Raw genomic sequence first — 18,468 nt, 5'->3', positions numbered from 1 at the left:
AAAGAATTATCATGAAAGAAAATGAACAAGTAATTAGAATTCTGTTCAAAACATTAAAAGCAAAAAGAATTATCATAAAAGAAAATAAATAAGTAATTAGAATTTTGTTACAAACTTTAATAGCAAAAAGAATTATCATAAAAGAAAATAAATAAGTTATTAGAATTCTGTTCAAAACATTAAAACCAAAAAGAATTATCATAAAAGAAAATAAATAAGTAATTAGAATTTTGTTACAAACTTTAATAGCAAAAAGAATTATCATAAAAGAAAATAAATAAGTAATTAGAAACAAAAAAGAAAGCAAAGAAACTGGGAAAAAAAAGTGCCACCTACAGGGCCATCACGGCCTGCATACGACTAGAAACCCATTACTAGGGATCTGTTTTTGATCTCATTGGATATTCTGACTCTGACTATGCTGGTGATCGTGTGGACCGCAAGTCAACTTCTGGCACTTGTCATTTCCTCGGACGATCTTTGGTCTGTTGGTCCTCGAAGAAACAGAACTGCGTATCACTGTCCGCTGCGGAAGCTGAATACATTGTTGCTGGCTCTTGCTATGCTCAACTGCTTTGGATGAAGCAAACACTCAAGGACTATGGCATCAACGTGAAGAATGTGCCTCTCCTCTGCGACAATGAGAGTGCCATCAAGATTGCTCACAACCCAGTTCAGCACTCGAAGACTAAGCACATTCAGATTTGTCATCATTTTCTTCATGATCATGTGTTGAAGGGCGACATCTCCATCGAGCACGTGAAGACTGAAGAACAGCTAGCTGATATCTTCACTAAGCCCTTGGATGAGAAGAGATTTAGCAAGTTGCGGTGTGAGCTAAATATCTTAGAATCTTCGAATGTTCTTTGAAAATGACACACATCCTAACACTTATGCAAAATTGATGAATTAGATGTGCAACACATGAAGAAACGTTTTTCTTCAATCAATGAAGAATAACACTCTAAGTGTGAAGAAATTAATGAAGAATTTGATTCTCAGAACCCTACGACAATTGTACGCGGTGTCTGAAATCATCATTCTTATACGGTGGGTCACACCACCACAAAAAGTTGAAAATCTTCAATTTGAGTTTTTCCTCATTTTTGAAATTCTTCAGTTTTTCAAATTCTTCAACTTTGCAAAATCTTCACTGTTTCCGTCGTTTTTCTTCATTGGCTATATATATATATAAGTTTATGTCCTCTACAGCATTCACTTATAGCTATTTCTTCAAGTTGCTTCTTCTGCTAAGTGAATGTGATCGGACCCTTCCCCCTCTATGCTATACTCAACCCAATCTATTCACAAATTCTTCATGTGCGTTCTATTTGAAACTCGTTCAAAATCTTCACTATGTCCTTGTCAGCTGAAGAAATTGCGAACGAAACTTTAAAACAAATCTTATCCAAATTTTCGGTTTTGCCGCTCAAACTGTTCCACATCTCACGATGCATTATTCTATTCACCCACGATCGTACACGATCTACACTACACAGTACGTGGGTGACACCTGTCGCGTGAAGGAGAAAGGGCAGGGGCACGTTCGTCCCAAATCTTCGGGCGAACAGTTTTTCACCGTGTCTATAAATACCCCTCTCCCCTTCCTCACTTCATTTACTCCGCTCGACCGTTCTCTCTCTCGCTCGAGCTCCTCAAACCCTAGCGCCGCCGCTACTCCATCGTCGCTGGTGAGGAAGAGCTTCGCTGCCTCGACCTCGTCGCCGTCGTACTCGCGCCGGTTGCGGAAATCTTCACTCCGCCGCCGCCGTAGCTGTCTTCCTCTGCCAAGTTAGGGCAAGGAAGATCTAACCTGACGAACTTCTCATCTGTTCTTCTCAGTTCGTCGTGTTCTTCACTTCGGGTAATTAAAAGTTACTTTTATTACTCGCCTTGATTCTCAAGCTTTCCTGAAAATCTTCAAAGGTGTTTATTCTTCAAATCTTCACACACATGAACACCTCACACGTTATATGCTCTTGATTAGTTTTTCTAAGCATCATTTTTCTTCAAGATTCCTCAATTGTGTGGATTTTCAATCTGTACAACTCTGGAACCTAAGACAAATAACGCTTAGTGAAATTCCTCAAGGCTCATCTGGTCAAATTCCTCAAAACTTGTCTTTTCGAAAAACCTTCTGAGAACGCATATGACCTCTTCAAATTCCTCGCACCTACACTCTGTTCACAGGTACTCATGTCCGCTGCTGAATCACTAGGTTCTCATCAACTTAACTCATTTGCAGCGTTCCTCGAAGAAAAACTGCATACTTCTTCAGAGTGTTCAATTGTTCAAATTCCTCATCTGAAGAATATGGCGGATGGTAAGAGACCGCAGAAAGGAGGAAAGAGGCCTGAGGTCATGACTGCTTTCAAGATCCCTGATGAAATATATGCTGGCTATTGCACACCTGATGAAGCAAAATTTGGCAAAGAAACTAAAAATCAGCGCAAGGTGCGCATACAGAAGATTGAACGGAGATGGGCAAGAGAGTGGAGGGAGTACAGATATGTTACTCCAAAGTATATGAAGAAATTCGCTTTAAATCCTCCATGCCCAAGAGCTCCATTGGCACCTGGCCAAGTAGCTGATCCTACAAGCATCAAACGTGGTGAGGACTTTCCTGAAGAATGGGCTAAGCGCCAAGCAAAATTGGCAAGACAGGCCAAGGAGGCAGTGAAGAAATTCAATGAGGATTCTGCCGCTGCTGCTGCTGCTGAGACCTCGGACAAACAGAGGAAATCAATGCCAAAGAAGCCTGCTCGTAAGCCTAGTGCTTCACCAACAGCGCCCTCACGGCCAAGTTCCTCAGCAATGTCCTCACGGCAAATTCCTCACACTACCACAGCTCCACCAAAGTCCTCAACAGCTCCATCAAAGTCCTCAGCTCCTCTCGCGCCTACACCAACTCCAATTCTTCCTGCTGCCTTTGATGTGAAGAAGATAAAGGCTGCAGAGCGAGCTGCAGTGAAGAAAAGGAAGGCATCAGCCGTGTCAAATTCTTCGGCTGCGAAGAAAATGAAGCCAATGACCAGCTCCCTTGAAAATCCAATTGATGCTGTTACAATTTCCTCCATGCCATCAAAGGACCTTGTTCCTTTTGGAGAAGACTATGAGATCCCAATCGGATCAGATGAAGAACATCATTCTGCTGCTTCGTCAGAGCAGATTGATGAAGAAATTGAAGTGGACGCAATCCCTTCAACACCAGTCATTTCCTCACCTATGCCTCAGTTCACAGCTGAAGAGGCTGGTGTTGAGGAAATTGAAGATGAAGATGAAGATATTGGATGCACCACTCCTGTGATGAATGATGACTTTTGGGAAAGTCAGCATCCCAATACTCCTCTGTTCACACCTATCCAACAAATTCCTCAGTCCCCGGCAACAACAGTTCAGATGGGCTCTGAAGAAACTCACCCCCCTCCATTTGTTCATGAAGATATTCCAGCCGCTAGTGCTGAAGAACCTGCTGTTGCTGATCCTCAGACTGCACCTGCTGAGGAACAAGAAATTCCTCAGCCTGAAGAACCTAAGCTCGCGATTCCTGAGGTTGTGCTACAAATCACTAACACTCCTCTGCCCAAGCCGAAGAATCCGTTCTCAAGCAAGCAAAAGTTCAAGGTCTGAAGCTTTCTTTGCCGAGCACGTATTCTTCACAGACTATAATCCATATGATTCTGCTCGCATAAGGAAGAGGCGTTTCTGGACTGCCAGCCAAGCCAATTTCTATTCCTCAGTGCTTTTCGCCAAAGACAAAGTCTTCGATCATGCACATATTCCTCATGTGGACATGGAATCTCTACCCGGTTTTGAGCCAGTCCTCAGTGTTCTTCACGATGCAGGATTACTCAATTTCTGCACTGACATCTGTGATTGGAATGAAGAACTCATTCTTCAGTTCTACGCCACACTACATATCACCGGAGACGCTAAAGATGTCAATTCATGGGTGTTGGACTGGATTTCTGAAAACACTCACTACAAGGCACCAGCAACTGAATTGCTTCGTGTCCTTCCTCTCAGTCCTCCAGTTGATGGTGCTCGTTGCATCTACAATGAACAAGAACTATCAGATCACTATATGCAAGTACTGATGAAGCCTTTGAAGCCAAGGCAGGCCCCACGAACCAAATTCCTTGTCAAGGAATTACTCTATGTGCGTCGGACTATCTATCGAATTCTGACGAAGACAATGAGTCCTATCAAAGGCCACGACTCAAATGATGAAGAAGTCGTTGGCATCATGAAGAATATGCTTTTCAACATCATTCATGGCATTCCTGTCAACTTCCATGGTTTCTTCATGAGGACTCTGGCCAATATTGCTATGTCACCATTCGAGCTGAAGCCCTATGCTCCTTGGATTATGAGATTCATCAGGGCAAGATCTTCACTGAATTACAAAGCTGACACTCTGAACCACGGTAGCTACTTGCCTCCCATTGAAGTCCTCAAACGGACAGTTTCATCAGCTGATGCTAAAGGCAAGGCCGCTGCTGTGATCGATGAAGGCATTCGTCCATTGGATGGTCAATTTCGCAAGGCTGCATCTTACTCTACCAATGACGATTCTGCCACACATGACTCTGCCGCAAATACCTCAGCCAAGCAAAATCCTCAAGCCACAGCACCCAGGGTGATGACTGATCGTGAGTTACTCCTCAGTCTTCATCAGAAGGTTGATCGCAATCATAACTGGGTAAAGCGTCAGTTTGGTTCAATTCTTCACAACATGACTTCAACACACAATGCAGTGAAGAAAAACCAATACTACCTCCATGAAACCTTCAACCGTACCTGGGCTGTTCTCTCTCATGTCTACAGCGCTGTAGATCTGAAGAAAATGGGTCTCAAGGAAGAATTTGACTGGTCTGCACCTCCACCGAAGAAATTCAAGAAGGTCAAAGTTCCTTCCTTGGTGGCCAGCTCCTATTCTTCATCACGCGAGACTGATGAGTATGAAGATTTGGACGACACTGTGGCAGGCCCTGCTACAACAAACAACCCTAACAACGCTGGCGCTCCTCCATCAACTTGATATTCTTCAGGGGCGTTAGTCCTCAGTTTCAATCCTTTTGGTCATTTGATGACAAAGGGGGAGAAATCTGAGTTAGTCTTCAAGCGGGTTTATATTAAGGGCATTTTTTTAAGTTACAACTCTCGTTCTTCAGAAACTTTTATTTGGATCGAGTTGTAATCTTAAACCCGATGGTGCGCTGATACTTTTGTTGCATTATGCTTTGCATGCTTATTCCTCGTTAATGACATTGCACGCATGCTGAATCTCATCAGGCACCATATTTCATCATGCATTTCAAATTCTTCATATTATATATCAAATGCGTGTATGAATTACAAGATATAGGGGGAGATCTCCATGATTTAACTCTTCAAGTGTGCATTGCTTCAAAAGCAAATTCCTCACTATGCACATCTTCAGGGGGAGTTCTACTATATCTTGTAATCAAATTCCTCAATATCAGTGTATACACTTCATATGTTTATCCCCGTTGAAAACTTAACCTATGTTGTCATCAATCACCAAAAAGGGGGAGATTGTAAGTGCATCTAGTGCCCCTTAGTGATTTTGGTGCATTGAAGACTTATAGGTTAAGGGACTAATGCGTTTGTGAGTATACACAGGTCTATAAGTCTATGAGGAGTTTGATATTTACAGAGAAAGTCGACCCCTAAAAATGAAGTTCTTCAACTGAAGACTTTGATATTCTGAAGACTTTCTGAAGACTTTGAAAGTGAAGAAATTGGTGTGACCTTGAAGACTTGGTATTCATTTGTGGAACATGAAGCGTGAAGACTTTTGTTTTCGTAGTTTCATTTTCTCTTTCTTGAGTCATAGGAAACACCGTACTGTTAAAGGGGGTCGAGGAAATATTAAGGAAAAATTTCCATGTGATGCTCAACTCAAAATCCTACACCTACCAATCCCTTCGAGTGAAGCCTTTGGAAATCTCATACAGTTCAGTCACTTTCTTCAGTGACAGAGACGAAGTTCTTCTGGTCGCTGATGAATTTGCTCTGACTAAGGAGTTAGGAATTCGCCAGTGCGGATTGCCTACACAGTGAGGAACATGATAGCCCTGAGGAATTTGAGAGTCAAATTTCCGACCGTTGCTGTGCTGCGTGCCAGCTGTCCCAAAATATCTTATCCACCTAACGGTCATATAATTGAGGGGCATTTATGTCTTATCATGTCGGGCTGCTCCCTAGGCTATAAATAGCCGCCCCCTACAACCACTAGCTGGTTGGCTGCTCCGAGAGAACTTGACACTTGTCATTTGAGAGCAACCCATCCTCCGAGGACTTTGAGCGAAAATCATCGAGTGAGGAAAATCCCAAAAACCCAAACACCTCCAAACCCAAAGTGATTGAGCATCACTGAAGAAATTGATCCTGCGTGGATCCGACGCTTGTTACCTTTGAAGACTGTGCTTCTTCCAGACGGTTAGGCGTCAAGGTTTAGAGCATCCAAGAGGAATTGTGGATTCCCGAGTGACCAAGTCTGTGAAGGTTTGGAAGTCGCCTGAAGACTTACCACGAGTGATTGGACGAGATCTGTGTGGTCTTAGTTCAAGGAGAATACGGTGAGGACTGGGTGTCCTGGGTTGCGGCTCAGTGACTGGGTGTCCGGGACTGCGTGTCCTCGAGTTTAAATACTCAGCCGCTCCAACCAGACGTACAACTGAGACAACAGTTGGAACTGGTCTACCAAATCATTGTCTTCACCAACCTAACTGGTTCTATTTCCTCAACCCTTTCATTTCCTCATTACTGTGTTGAGTGCTTGTTCATATCTGTGTTTGAAGACTTTGACTAAAGACTTTCTCAATTTCCTCAGTTCAATTTCTTCAGTCTGTTTGTCTTCATCTTGTGTTATCCTGTGATTACGCTTTCTGTACTCTGTGCTTGTCTTCATTTCATCATGATGACCATGCTTGTATTCCGTTATGCTTACTTCTGAGTACTTATTCCGCTCCTAGTAGTTCTTCGCTAAGGAATCTCCTCACCGGCAAATTCCTCAGTGAAGAATTCATAAAAATCGCCTATTCACCCTCCTCTAGTCGATATAACGCACTTTCAGCCTGCAGTAGAGAGGAGCTCGAGAGGGCAGCGGGACTGGGGCTTATAAACCACTCTCGAGCTCCCTCAGCTAGCGAGGTGGGACTAAACTTTCGTGCCGCGACGCGGGCAGCACAAGGCCTTTAGTCCTGGTTGGTAGCACCAACTGGGACTAAAGGGTGTCTTTGGTACCGGTTGGTGGCACCAACCGGGACAATGACCCCCCTTTAGTCCCGGTTTGTGCCACCAATCGGGACTAAAGGCCTCTGCTTCCCGCCCTTTGGGCTGCTGAAAAGAGGTCTTTGGTCCCGGTTTGTGCCACGAACCGGGACCAATGCTCTGTCTATATAAGCAGCACTCGTAAAATTTTGGTTCAGTTCGTTCTTCCCCGCCCGCCCGACACCGCCAGGCTGCCCGCCGTATCTGCCTCGCCATCGCGTCGTCGCGCCACGCCGCCCCGATCGACGTCGTCGCCGCCCCCCCGCCCCGCGACGCCGCCGGCCCCTGCCCGTCACCGCGCCGCCCCGCCCCGGCCCGGCCCGCGCCGCCCCTGCCCGTCGCCGCGCCGCACCTCGCCGTCGCCGTCGCCGTCCCCGACACCGTCGCCGTGAGCAACTAATTTAATTTGATGTTACTAGTAGTTAATTGAGTTAGATTTTGTTAGATTTTTTTGTAGTTCATAGATTCTTTTGTTAGATGTGTAGTAATTTAGATGTGTAGTTCATAGATTTTTCTGTTAGATTTTTTTTCATATTGTGTAATTAATTTGTTCATACTGTGTTAGATTTTTTTATGATTTTTTTCTGTTGTAATTTAGATGTCAAATTTTTATGATTTTTTTCTGTTGTAATTTAGATGTCAATTTTTTTCCATATTGTGTAAGTAATTTAGATGTCAAATTTTATGATTTTTTTCTGTTCATAGAATTTTTATGATTTTTTCTGTTGTAATTTTGTTCATAGAATTTTAATGATTTTTTTGTTAATAGTATTTTCTTAGTCAATTTATTGTGTATGTATAGGAAAATTGTGAATGATATAAGTCATTTATGAATATGTTCATATTTAGAATAGAGGAAAAATGAAAATATAAGAAGAGAAAGTGTTTAATATAATTAGTTAGAAAAATAATAGAACTATAGTTAAACTAGTTTATTTTTAGTAAGTACTACTTTATTTTATTTATAGTAAGTGCTTCATATATAGTTGAACTAGCTAGTTGATTTAATAAACTACTTTATTTAACTATATATAGAAGTAGTACCCGCATCGACGTCGGCGATGCCTATCCCGCATCCTCGTCGTCGTCGACTCGGCGGTGGAGGCCTGTTTGATTAGGGCCATGTTCGGGACTGGGCTCCGTCGGGCTGGTATTGGGAGGTGCTACCTTCCGGGGGACGTAGGTTGGTGAGGAGGCAGCCCGTTGTTGACCCGATCCTTGTTTGGTGGTGGTCGCGTGGGTCAGTGACGGTGCCGAGGATTTCGGACACCGCGGAGGTGGTACGTCATCGTGTCAGCGAGGAGGACGAGCACGTCCGTCGCTACATGGTTGCATTGGAGGGCAGGTTCGACAATACCTGGCAGGTTCTTCAGGGATCTCATTGGAGCTATGATCCTGTGATGGTTCCTTATCTTTGGGTATCCACCGCCCGTGACGATACCCGCCGGGCGCTACGGTTCTAGCTGTATTAGTGATGCTATATGTATGATAGTATTCGAGGAGTATTAGTGATAATATTTGACGATGTACGGACACAAGAGATGATGTACTTTTGCTTATAATTGAATGCATGCTAATTTGAATACTACTTTATTTTATGATTTGGTTTTGCTTATTGAATGCTCATATTAGAAAAGTACTCCTACTTTGAATGCTAAAACTGGAGAGCACTATGCAGAAATCTAGGAGCCCCCTCCATCATCCACGCCGTCGTGGGGTAGCTTCTTCTTCATTCCCGTGTGCTAGACAATTTGGTGTAATAATGCACTCGGGAATGAAAGAAAGAGATACGTACCATCCCCGATAGTCAACCCGTGATTAATAATAATGATCTAATTTAGGTTTTTTAGTACATATATTTAATTGTACAAGTTTAATATTTGAATTATGAACATAGGCCGGAAAATGTCGTACTCGGACGACGAAAATCGCCCGGGGGAGTGCGACTGGTGCCACGACGACCGAGGTATGTGCGACAGGTTCATTGAGCTAGACGAAGATCGGCGCTTCAGCATTAAGCTCGAGGAGACCTTCGATGTTCATACGGTACGCAACGACGACAATAGTTTTTTTAGTAATTAAGCACGACTTCAACTATTTTAACGTGTATTTTCATCTTTTCCAATTCGACTAGCTTATCCCATGCTATGCAAGACGCTATGTCTTGGAGAAGATGGGTTTTGAAGACCATGAAAGTATGGAAACCAAAAAAATTCTCCTAAGGACCCATCATGGTGTGGATTTTCAAGTAAAGTTGTACAATGCTGAGAGTGTAACCCATTTTGGTTGCAAAAATTGGGAAGCACTTTGCAAGATGTATGGTTTTGATGAGGGTATGCTTGTCACCATGGATCTTGGTGACCCTACAATCGAGCAAGACAATATGGAGATTTGGGTCCTTGTGGATACACCTCCAATTCTTCCCCCATGTGAGCTTAACATAGTTATTAAGTAATTTATATTGTTTATTTCAAAATAGTTGACAGCTTATTTTCATTGACAACTTATTTTCACTCTTCAAAGAATGTGCGGAAGATGGTAGACAAAACCCACTACACCGATGGCTCCGAATTAACTTATAAGGAGAAAAATCATCTGATCGCATTTTGTACTGATCTTAAAAATTACAATGTCTACAATCGAACTCCTCAACATTATGGTCAATACGTGCCACTAGTGCACGTGTTGAACTACGGTAACTACCATGAAGATACCCTGGTAAGATTTTTTACTATTACAACATCCGTGCATCTTTTTGCATACTTCTAAAACTAGCACATCATTGCTAACTACGAAGTTATTATTATGTTTTTCAACAGATAATCCCGAATGATTGTGTGCCTCATCTGATGTATACGCACGATAGCCTTCATGTTTTGAACATACAACCAGGTCGTCCTACGAATCTCAACTGTCCATACCAGATTTCTAAAAGAAGTGGAGACATGACAATCAAAGAATGGAAAAAATGAAAGGACAGTCGTAAGGAGCTTCTTGGAAGCAAAAGGAAGCGAAGCGCAAGAATTGGAGACAGGATGATCTCCGTTCTTCATAATGGAGAGTCAGGGTCTATATTGTTTTATGCTATTTTACTTTAAGGTGTTTAGGTCCTACCTGATACTGATGATCATGTGCTAAGAACAATTATGTAGGGTTGGGTTCGATGACTATGAGGATGATGATCGTATGACTTATTATTAATAACGAGTAGAAGTTGTATGATGATGCATGATTATTAGGACTTGTTATTATATATGATGATGTATGATGCGAGCATGCATGAGTTATTATATCTGCGGGTGAAATGAACATAGCAGTAGCGTTGGTAAACCAAGGACGAAGATATAAGAGAGAACACTTCTCTCTATTAGCTAGCTAATAACAACCTAAAAATAACCCCCAAAACCCCTAAACCAGCCACTTTTTTTTAAGAAAAAAGAAAAACCTTAGCTCCAGCCAGCTGCTGACGCGTGGAAGCCTTTTGGTCTCGGTTTATGTCACCAACCGGGACCAAAGGCCCCCCTGCCTGGGCTGCCCGCAGCGGCCACGTGGATGCCCGTCTGTCCCGGTTCGTGTAAGAACCGGGACTAAAGGGAGGAGGTATTAGTAACGACCCATAAGTCCCGGTTCATGAACCGGGACTAAAGGCCCTTACGAACCGGGACAAATGCCCTATTTTCTACTAGCGGTTGAAGCCCACGGGCTAGCTCGATCATCTCTTCGTGGTAATATTGGTCGATATATTTGGCTCTTAGACCCGCCTGATGGCTTATGTATCCCCAGAACTCTTGTTATCTAATGTTACTAGGGGACTACACCTAAAAAAAAAGTTACTAAAAAAAAGAGCTGAAGCTTCAATATTGCTCAATAAACAAACTGAAGCTCCAATTATTTCTAAAAGAAAACTAAAGCTCCAATTTTCGCTGAAAAAAAGGGGAAAGCTGCAATCCTACGCGACGCCATTCCCGTTACAGCCAGCCTTGGAGCTAGTTTCATGTCAGCTGGGCCCCACGAAGCACTTTCTTGCGGGTTTGTGTCACCACCAAATCCTATCCCCCGAAAATAATAAAATAAAATAAAATCCTAGCTTTTCCTGGGTTTTAGCCTAGCTACGGCCACGCCGTCAGCTCACCTAGAAATCACAACACATACCCGACGCCTCGCCTAGGCATTTAGTTTTTCAACTTCTGTCCGCTTTCTCAACTACGAGTACTTTAAAAAATAGCGTTCCCTTTTTTTTCGAAAGGGTCAATGGTTAGACACATCTTTGTAGAAATATAAAATTGGATTCAAATCTTTCGGGTGTTGAAGTGTTGTTTCTCCTGCATTCATCGTCGGTGCGTCGTGAGCATAGCTCGATGCTGTCTCTGGCTCTCTGCCTCGACGGAGTAAACTTTGTTAAACTCATGAGCTTGTAGAAGTAGGAAGTCATCGATGCAGACCAGGAGACGTCGGCAGTCGCATCCGCAAAGCAAATCGCTGCCCCACGGAAGAAAACACCGATACATGCCTATAAAAACTCTGAAGAAATCACCAACGCCATTGACGAGCATCACCTGTCAACAGCCGCACCCCGATCATGCATCACCGTCGCCTTCCCGTAGCAGGCCACCGACTCGTTCATACCGAACTACCAAAGAGCAGCAACCTCCTTGCTAATGTCGGCGTCGCGCGGGGTTTACCTAGTGGCTAAAGCTTGGCGACGGCGAGAGGGATAGATCGTGCATGATAACCAACGTCATGTTACCTCCCCCCTCTATCTCTTCATTTCGTTTTCTCCTCCTATCTTTTTTTACCGGTTTCCTTGAAAACCATCTTAATTGTCCCATTTTTTATTGGTTACCAAATAAAATTATGTTTTTGTTGATAAAAAGATAAGGGACCTTTATTTAGGTACGTAAATCATGGACAAGATTTGGTAAATATTTATTTACATAGTCATATTAATATGGGCAGGTAAATAACGTGCTATCATAGTAGAATATTTATAATCCTTTCTAATGTACAAACAATTATAAGTATCCAATCTTCTTCTCAACCCGCCATCCTCACCTTTTCTTCTTTTTTTTTTTAGAAATTTCTGATCTATTCATATCAATCATGGCAGTACAGAGAACACAAGAGGTAACAAAAATTTGAACCAGACATGTGGACCACATAGTGACGACTACAAGCACTAAAGCAAGTAGAAGGCGCCCCTCGCCGTCATCACCCCTCCCTCGCCGGAGCCGGACAAAACCTTGTTAGAGTAGACCGTTGGGAAGAGATCGTGCTAAGACCCCACAGAATAATCACACCATAGCAGCAACCATCGCTAATGAAATAGAGTCATATATCTGAATAATCAAACTTGTAAACACCCAAACGAAGATGAATAGAGACCGGATCCAAACAAATCCACTAAAGACCAACACTGACCGAACCCCATGAGACCAGGCATAGACACACATCAAGACAAGGATCGAATGTGGGAGACATTCTTCCTACCAAGGTACATCACCGCCATCACACAGCTCCAATAAAAAACATTGAACCTAACAAGAACGAGAGTAGGGCACCTCCCTCCAACGGGGACGAGGTCCTTCGCTCCTAGACGACCCAAAGGACTGACAATGCCACTAAAAGGAGGTGGAGGAAAGCTCGGCGTCTTTTCTTGTCAGCTTGTCTTCTTCTTCTTCTTCTTCTTCCTACCTCGACTCAACCCCTGACCATTGCCCTTGTGGGAAGATGATCAAACATGCTGCCGCTAGGCTGAGATTTTGGCAGTTGTCGTGTACTGCCACGCCCTTCCACCCGACATCCAATTATGTTGCCATGTTTTGTCTCATGTAGCGATCAACTATCAACGGGGGTGAAGAGACAATGTCGAGTTGGGCTCCACCTTCGACTTGACCCTGAAGCTTTCTTCCTTAATTTACTTCTTGTTCAATTTTTGATAATTTTGTTATACTCCCTCCGTCCTTTAAAGAGTGTACTTTCAACTTTTTTGAAAAGTCAACTTTTTATTTATGTTTGACCATATTTTTACAATAATACATCAACATTTATGCCATCAAATTAATAGCATTAGATTCATGATAAAATATATTTTCATCAGGCACCTATTTGGTTTCACAAACAATAATACTCCATCCGTCCGGAAATACTTGTCATTGAAATGGATGTATCTAGATCTATTTTAGTTTTAGATACATCTATTTTCATCCATTTTTAAGACAAGTAATTCCGGACGGAGGGAGTATATTTTTGCATAAACTTGGCCAAACTTTGAGATAGTTTGACCCTTCAATAAAGTTGAACGTACACTCTTTGAAGGACGGAGGGAGTATGTCGTGACCTTGCCATTGATGATCATTGACGGTTGGAGCATGGGATACCAGAATCTTTAATTTTGAGACATATTTTGTGCCCTCTCTGATTATTCAGGACCAGTTCGATCAACTTGAGTTAGCTCTAGTCCAAGTAGTTGAGAGCTTGTTCATCCCTTGTCCCCAGGCCCAGTATGAGGAAAACGTCGGTACGCGTGCGGGGTGCGTATAGCAATTACCAGCCTGGCATTATAACGGAGACCTGCTACGCTTGCCCGTGGCGTCCTGTACTAGTACTCCTCTGTCCCAATCGCCGTGATCCAGCTAGCCAGCTTACACACACAAGGGCGATTCGACCGAGGCCGCCGCCCCGCCGCCGCCGCCGCCGCCGCCGGAGACGATCCCCTGCAGTCAGGTACGAGCACCAACCCGGAATCCCATGGCAAATTTTTCTTTTTACTCTTTGCAAGCTCTTCCCCTGCTCGGCCCCGCGCCTCTGGCCAACTAACTTCCTGCCCGCTTTCTCCCGGGATCCCCTTCTCTCCGTCCTCCTCGCCTGATCCGGCGGGCGACGCCGGATCTGTCCCGTTAGTCCACCGCCGCCGTGCCGTAGCTTGGCATAGGCAGCTTCGCCGGCCGTCGCCGCGGCTGGTTCGGCCTCGTCGCGGCATGTACAGCGCCCCCGCCGCCTCCGCACCCCATCGGCGGCCATGGAGATTTCTCTTTGATGTATCAGCTTTTTAGTCGCCCATCCAGTGAGGGCTCGGTTCCGAACTGACCTCACCATCCGCCCCTGTCGCGATCCACTAGTAATTCTTGGACTCTGTTCTCGACGTCTCGGAGTCGGAGGTGCTCTGTTTTACCGTCGGCGGTTCCGACTTCAGTCCCTTATTAGTTCTTCGCTGATAGCCGCTGGTGGACTGTGCAGCGCGCTGAATTTGGCTGAATTGCTGCAGCCAGATCAAAATCGGATGGCACTGAGTTGACCTTCGTATTCCTCCGAAAACATGTGCCTGTGTAAATCGTATGGAACCCCTGAAATTCATTGTAAAAGTATGAACCAAGACAGAGTCAATCGAGCAGTCTTATGCAGTAACTACCACTTGTATCTGAAGAGGCTCTGAGCCCTTTCGTTGTTAAACCTCCCTCGTGCAATATTCAGTATGCAGTAGAGATTGTTATTGGGTGAACACATATGTTAATCGGTTTAAGCTGTTGTTTTGTGCTTCAGTTGCATTGATGCTACTGCAATGATGATCTTCCTTGGAGTGCGTTTTAATTGAGTTTTTGACACAACGCTCACTTTTGCAGTTAGTTAAGATACAAAAATGGCCTCAGTGGACACCGTCAGAGGGGATCTTGGCCTGGTTGTTTTGTACCTAAGCAAGGCTGAGGCAAGAGATAAGATCTGTAGGGCTATACAATATGGATCCAAGTTCTTGAGCAACGGACAGCCAGGACCTGCACAGAATGTCGACAAATCAACTAGTCTAGCTCGGAAAGTTTTCCGCCTGTTTAAGGTAGAGTGTGAATTTTTTTTGTGTAGTAGAGTTTGCGAATAGGAAAAGATATCGTATTTAAATATTGATGGTTTGCAGTTTGTTAATGATCTCCAAGCTCTGATTAGTCCCCCTGCCAAAGGAACTCCACTTCCACTGATCTTACTTGGAAAGGTATGCTGCTGCTGGTGTTACATTGTGGGAACATAGTCAGCTGAAGATAGCCTTCTAATTTTCTAATTCTTCTTTATGGTCCTCAGTCGAAGAACGCGATGCTGTCAACTTTCCTCTTTCTGGACCAAATTGTTTGGGCTGGGAGAACAGGAGTATACAAGGTTTGAATTGTTGTTCACATCAGCATGTTAGATGCTTAATTCCTTGTATGGTTTTACCTTATATTTTCCCTCCAAAAGTTCATGCCAGAAATTTCATTACCTACATGGTGACAAGTAAAAGTGTAAAACAATCTAACTGTTTCTGCAGAACAAGGAGCGAGCGGAGTTCCTTGGCAGGATAGCATTTTATTGCTTTCTCGGATCTAATACCTGTACTACCATCATCGAGGTTGTTGCTTCTCTATATGGCTATCTGGAAACTATTTGATTCTGTTCTGTGTCAGATCATTGTATATTAACTGAAATTAACATCTGATCCGTGCTTCATTCTAGCTAGCGGAGCTTCAGCGGCTTTCCAAATCGATGAAGAAGTTAGAGAAGGACCTCAAGCACCAAGAGCTGCACAAGGTACTAGTCGTTTGACCATAGGGTCTTGACATGGCACATCTCCTGTAATTACTTCCACTGACGCATTATACTGTACGGGTGATGCCAGAACGAGCAGTATCGGATGAAGCTGCAGAAGTCCAACGAGAGGCTGCTCGCCCTCATCAAATCGAGCCTCGACATAGTTGTTGCGGTGGGGCTCCTGCAACTTGCCCCGAAAAAGGTCACTCCTCGCGTCACAGGGGCCTTTGGGTTCGCTAGCTCGCTCATCGCCTGTTACCAGGTGGGTATCTCATCCCAACTCCAGCCTCCCTGTCATTTGTTCAAGCCACCTCAAAACTCCAGAATCTTAACTGTTGTTTCCTTGGCAGTTGCTTCCAGCCCCAGCCAGATCCAAGTGATCTGCCTGCCCACCTCGGGCCAGGCAGCTGGTGCATCGATTGGTGAAACGGCGGTCGCTGTTGCTGATACTTGATAAGAAATAAATCTGGACCAAATTGTCCGTCCTGTAGGATATAACCGAGGATTATTGTTGTGCATGCTGGCATTGCCCAGGGCCATCTCATAGCCTGGTTGATCTGCCTTGCCTTAGACTTGATCATGTAGCACGCTTGTATTTGGATGGTCCGGTGTGCCACTATCATACTACAACTGTTGCAAAATAATTAGAAATTTCATACTAGAATGGTGACGGCTTGCGTCTAGATTTATCTTTACGTTGTGCCGCGACGATGATGCGTTAGCTGGATGTTTTTTTTTCTTTTTCTGTGGCTTTTGTTGAGAAAAATTCATGTATGTTTTATGGAGTTGCCTTCTGCAAACCAAAACTTAGTTTCTCAGGCGGTGCGTGGGCCTAGTCTAAATGAGACTGAAATTGGGGCAAAGTTGCAGCAAGATATATTCACAGGCAGAGGATGAAATTTCCACCAGAACAAACAATATTATAAGTGTGGTGTTGAACAGGAAACAAAGCATGCCCCTGAAATAGCAACATCGGTGGGACGCGGAGTTTTGGCTCCCGGGCTCATCTGCACCCACGCTTAGAAAAAAAAATCAAAAAAAAACTAGAAAAATTCAAAAAATTCCAATTTTTTTGTGGTGATAGATAATTTGACGTGTGAGGTGTGTCCCAAAATTCAACTCATTTGAGCATCTGAGCAGCTCCCGGCAAAAAAGACAAAATCAGGGTCTGTAAAAATGTTTGTAAAAATGTTTACTGTTCACGCACTGTTTTGACCCGATTTGTCTTTTTTGCCGAGAGCTACTCAGATGTCCAAATAAGTTGAATTTTGGGATGCACTTCACGCGTCAAATTATCTACCACCACAAAAAGATTTGGATTTTTTTGAATTTTTCTAGTATTTTTTTTGAATTTTTTGCTGAGCGGGAGCAGATGAGCCCGGGATCCAGGATGAATTATCGCATCATGAAGGGAATCACACTATTTTCATGTTGACGTGCATAACAAAATTTGGATGGAGGTTGTCTCCCCCCCTCACCGGGAGGCGGGAGCGCTCCCCTGCCGCCCCCCGACATTGCCACCGCCGCGCCTACCTCCACTTCCGGTGCCAACACGCTGCTCCGCATCACCACCACCTTAGAGGGGTATCCATCTCTGCCCTTATGGTTTCTGCCATGAGACAAACTGCGTTCGATCTGCGCAGGTCGCGCTCCGGACTAGCTTGCGGATCCAGAACACTGTTGGCAACAAAGTACAACTCCGGCGTTCCTCCTCCTGCCCTGCTCGGCTATGCATCTCCGTCACCTCCAACTCTCTCTGGCTACACGAACCCTAGTAGTTGCTCTACTTCGGGCAATTCTTGGTTAAGCTTGACCGGCTGAACTACTGCTTCTCTGTCTGATTTTGAGTGTACCATTTTTTCTAACACTCCCGCTAAGCTTTATTTATGCCACCGCAATGTTTACAACAACGAAAAGAAGACCATGCAAAACTTTACCTTCAAGTTGGTGTCTGCACCCATGGACCCACTTCTTTTGGGCCGCAAACTCTCGCTACACTCCTCGCGTCCTGCCGAGATGGCTGACGCTTTCCGCAAAGAATTCTGTGATACCATAAAAAAAAAAGGAAAAGTCTAAAATAAACCTTGAATTTGTATGTCAAGTCTGAATCAAACCTTGTACTCTTAATTCCTGAAATCAACACCCTGATTTTATTGATCCCGGTTAATTCCGACCCAATTTTTGTTTGGCGCAACAGGAAAACATCTAATCCAGGTCAGGGTCACTTACTACTCTCGCTGACCACACTGGCCCACTTGTTATATAATACTACGTCTCTGGTCAATAGTCATTTGCCCAAAAATATCTGTAGCTAGTCATTCTCTCTCTCTCGTCTACACTACAGTTGCATCATCTTCCTGGGGGGGCACGCAGATGCGAACATCCAGACCGGACCCTCCACTCACTGGAGTAGCAATTGAGGATGCTGGGAAAATCAAAAGGAAGCACGAATTACCAGAAACCTAATATTGTGGTAGGAATTCCGGTGAAGATGGCTAGCGGCGAAAGTTTATGGTAGCGAGACGCTTCAGTTGAGGATGGTCGAAATTGATTGAGCGTCAAGCCGTCGGCAGAATTGGACTAAGAGAGTCTCCAAATGCGCGCGAAATATTGGACGCG

The 18,468-nt window shown here is 44.0% G+C and overlaps 1 protein-coding gene across 1 annotated transcript; it reads left to right on the top strand.

Moving 5' to 3' along the window:
* The first annotated feature begins 13,901 nt into the window (after positions 1-13,901).
* Positions 13,902-16,540, top strand: LOC119288044 (peroxisomal membrane protein 11-5-like). Its single transcript, XM_037567661.1, has 8 exons — positions 13,902-14,022; positions 14,919-15,127; positions 15,206-15,280; positions 15,367-15,441; positions 15,590-15,670; positions 15,775-15,849; positions 15,938-16,111; positions 16,200-16,540. Exons 2-8 carry the CDS (start codon positions 14,936-14,938, stop codon positions 16,227-16,229), a joined length of 702 nt encoding a protein of 233 aa, XP_037423558.1. The 5' UTR covers positions 13,902-14,022; positions 14,919-14,935; the 3' UTR covers positions 16,230-16,540.
* Positions 16,541-18,468: the final 1,928 nt, after the last annotated feature.

This window comes from Triticum dicoccoides, chromosome 4A (assembly GCF_002162155.2).
Source record: "Triticum dicoccoides isolate Atlit2015 ecotype Zavitan chromosome 4A, WEW_v2.0, whole genome shotgun sequence".
NCBI lineage: Eukaryota > Viridiplantae > Streptophyta > Magnoliopsida > Poales > Poaceae > Triticum > Triticum dicoccoides.
This window is presented reverse-complemented; position numbering and strand designations above follow the sequence as displayed.

Bases quoted from the DNA above. Each gene is read 5' to 3' on its own strand.
- LOC119288044 (XM_037567661.1), top strand. From the start codon at position 14,936: ATGGCCTCAGTGGACACCGTCAGAGGGGATCTTGGCCTGGTTGTTTTG. The intron at 15,128-15,205 runs GTAGAGTGTGAA...GATGGTTTGCAG, and splicing joins AAGTTTTCCGCCTGTTTAAG to TTTGTTAATGATCTCCAAGC. The intron at 16,112-16,199 runs GTGGGTATCTCA...TTTCCTTGGCAG, and splicing joins CGCTCATCGCCTGTTACCAG to TTGCTTCCAGCCCCAGCCAG.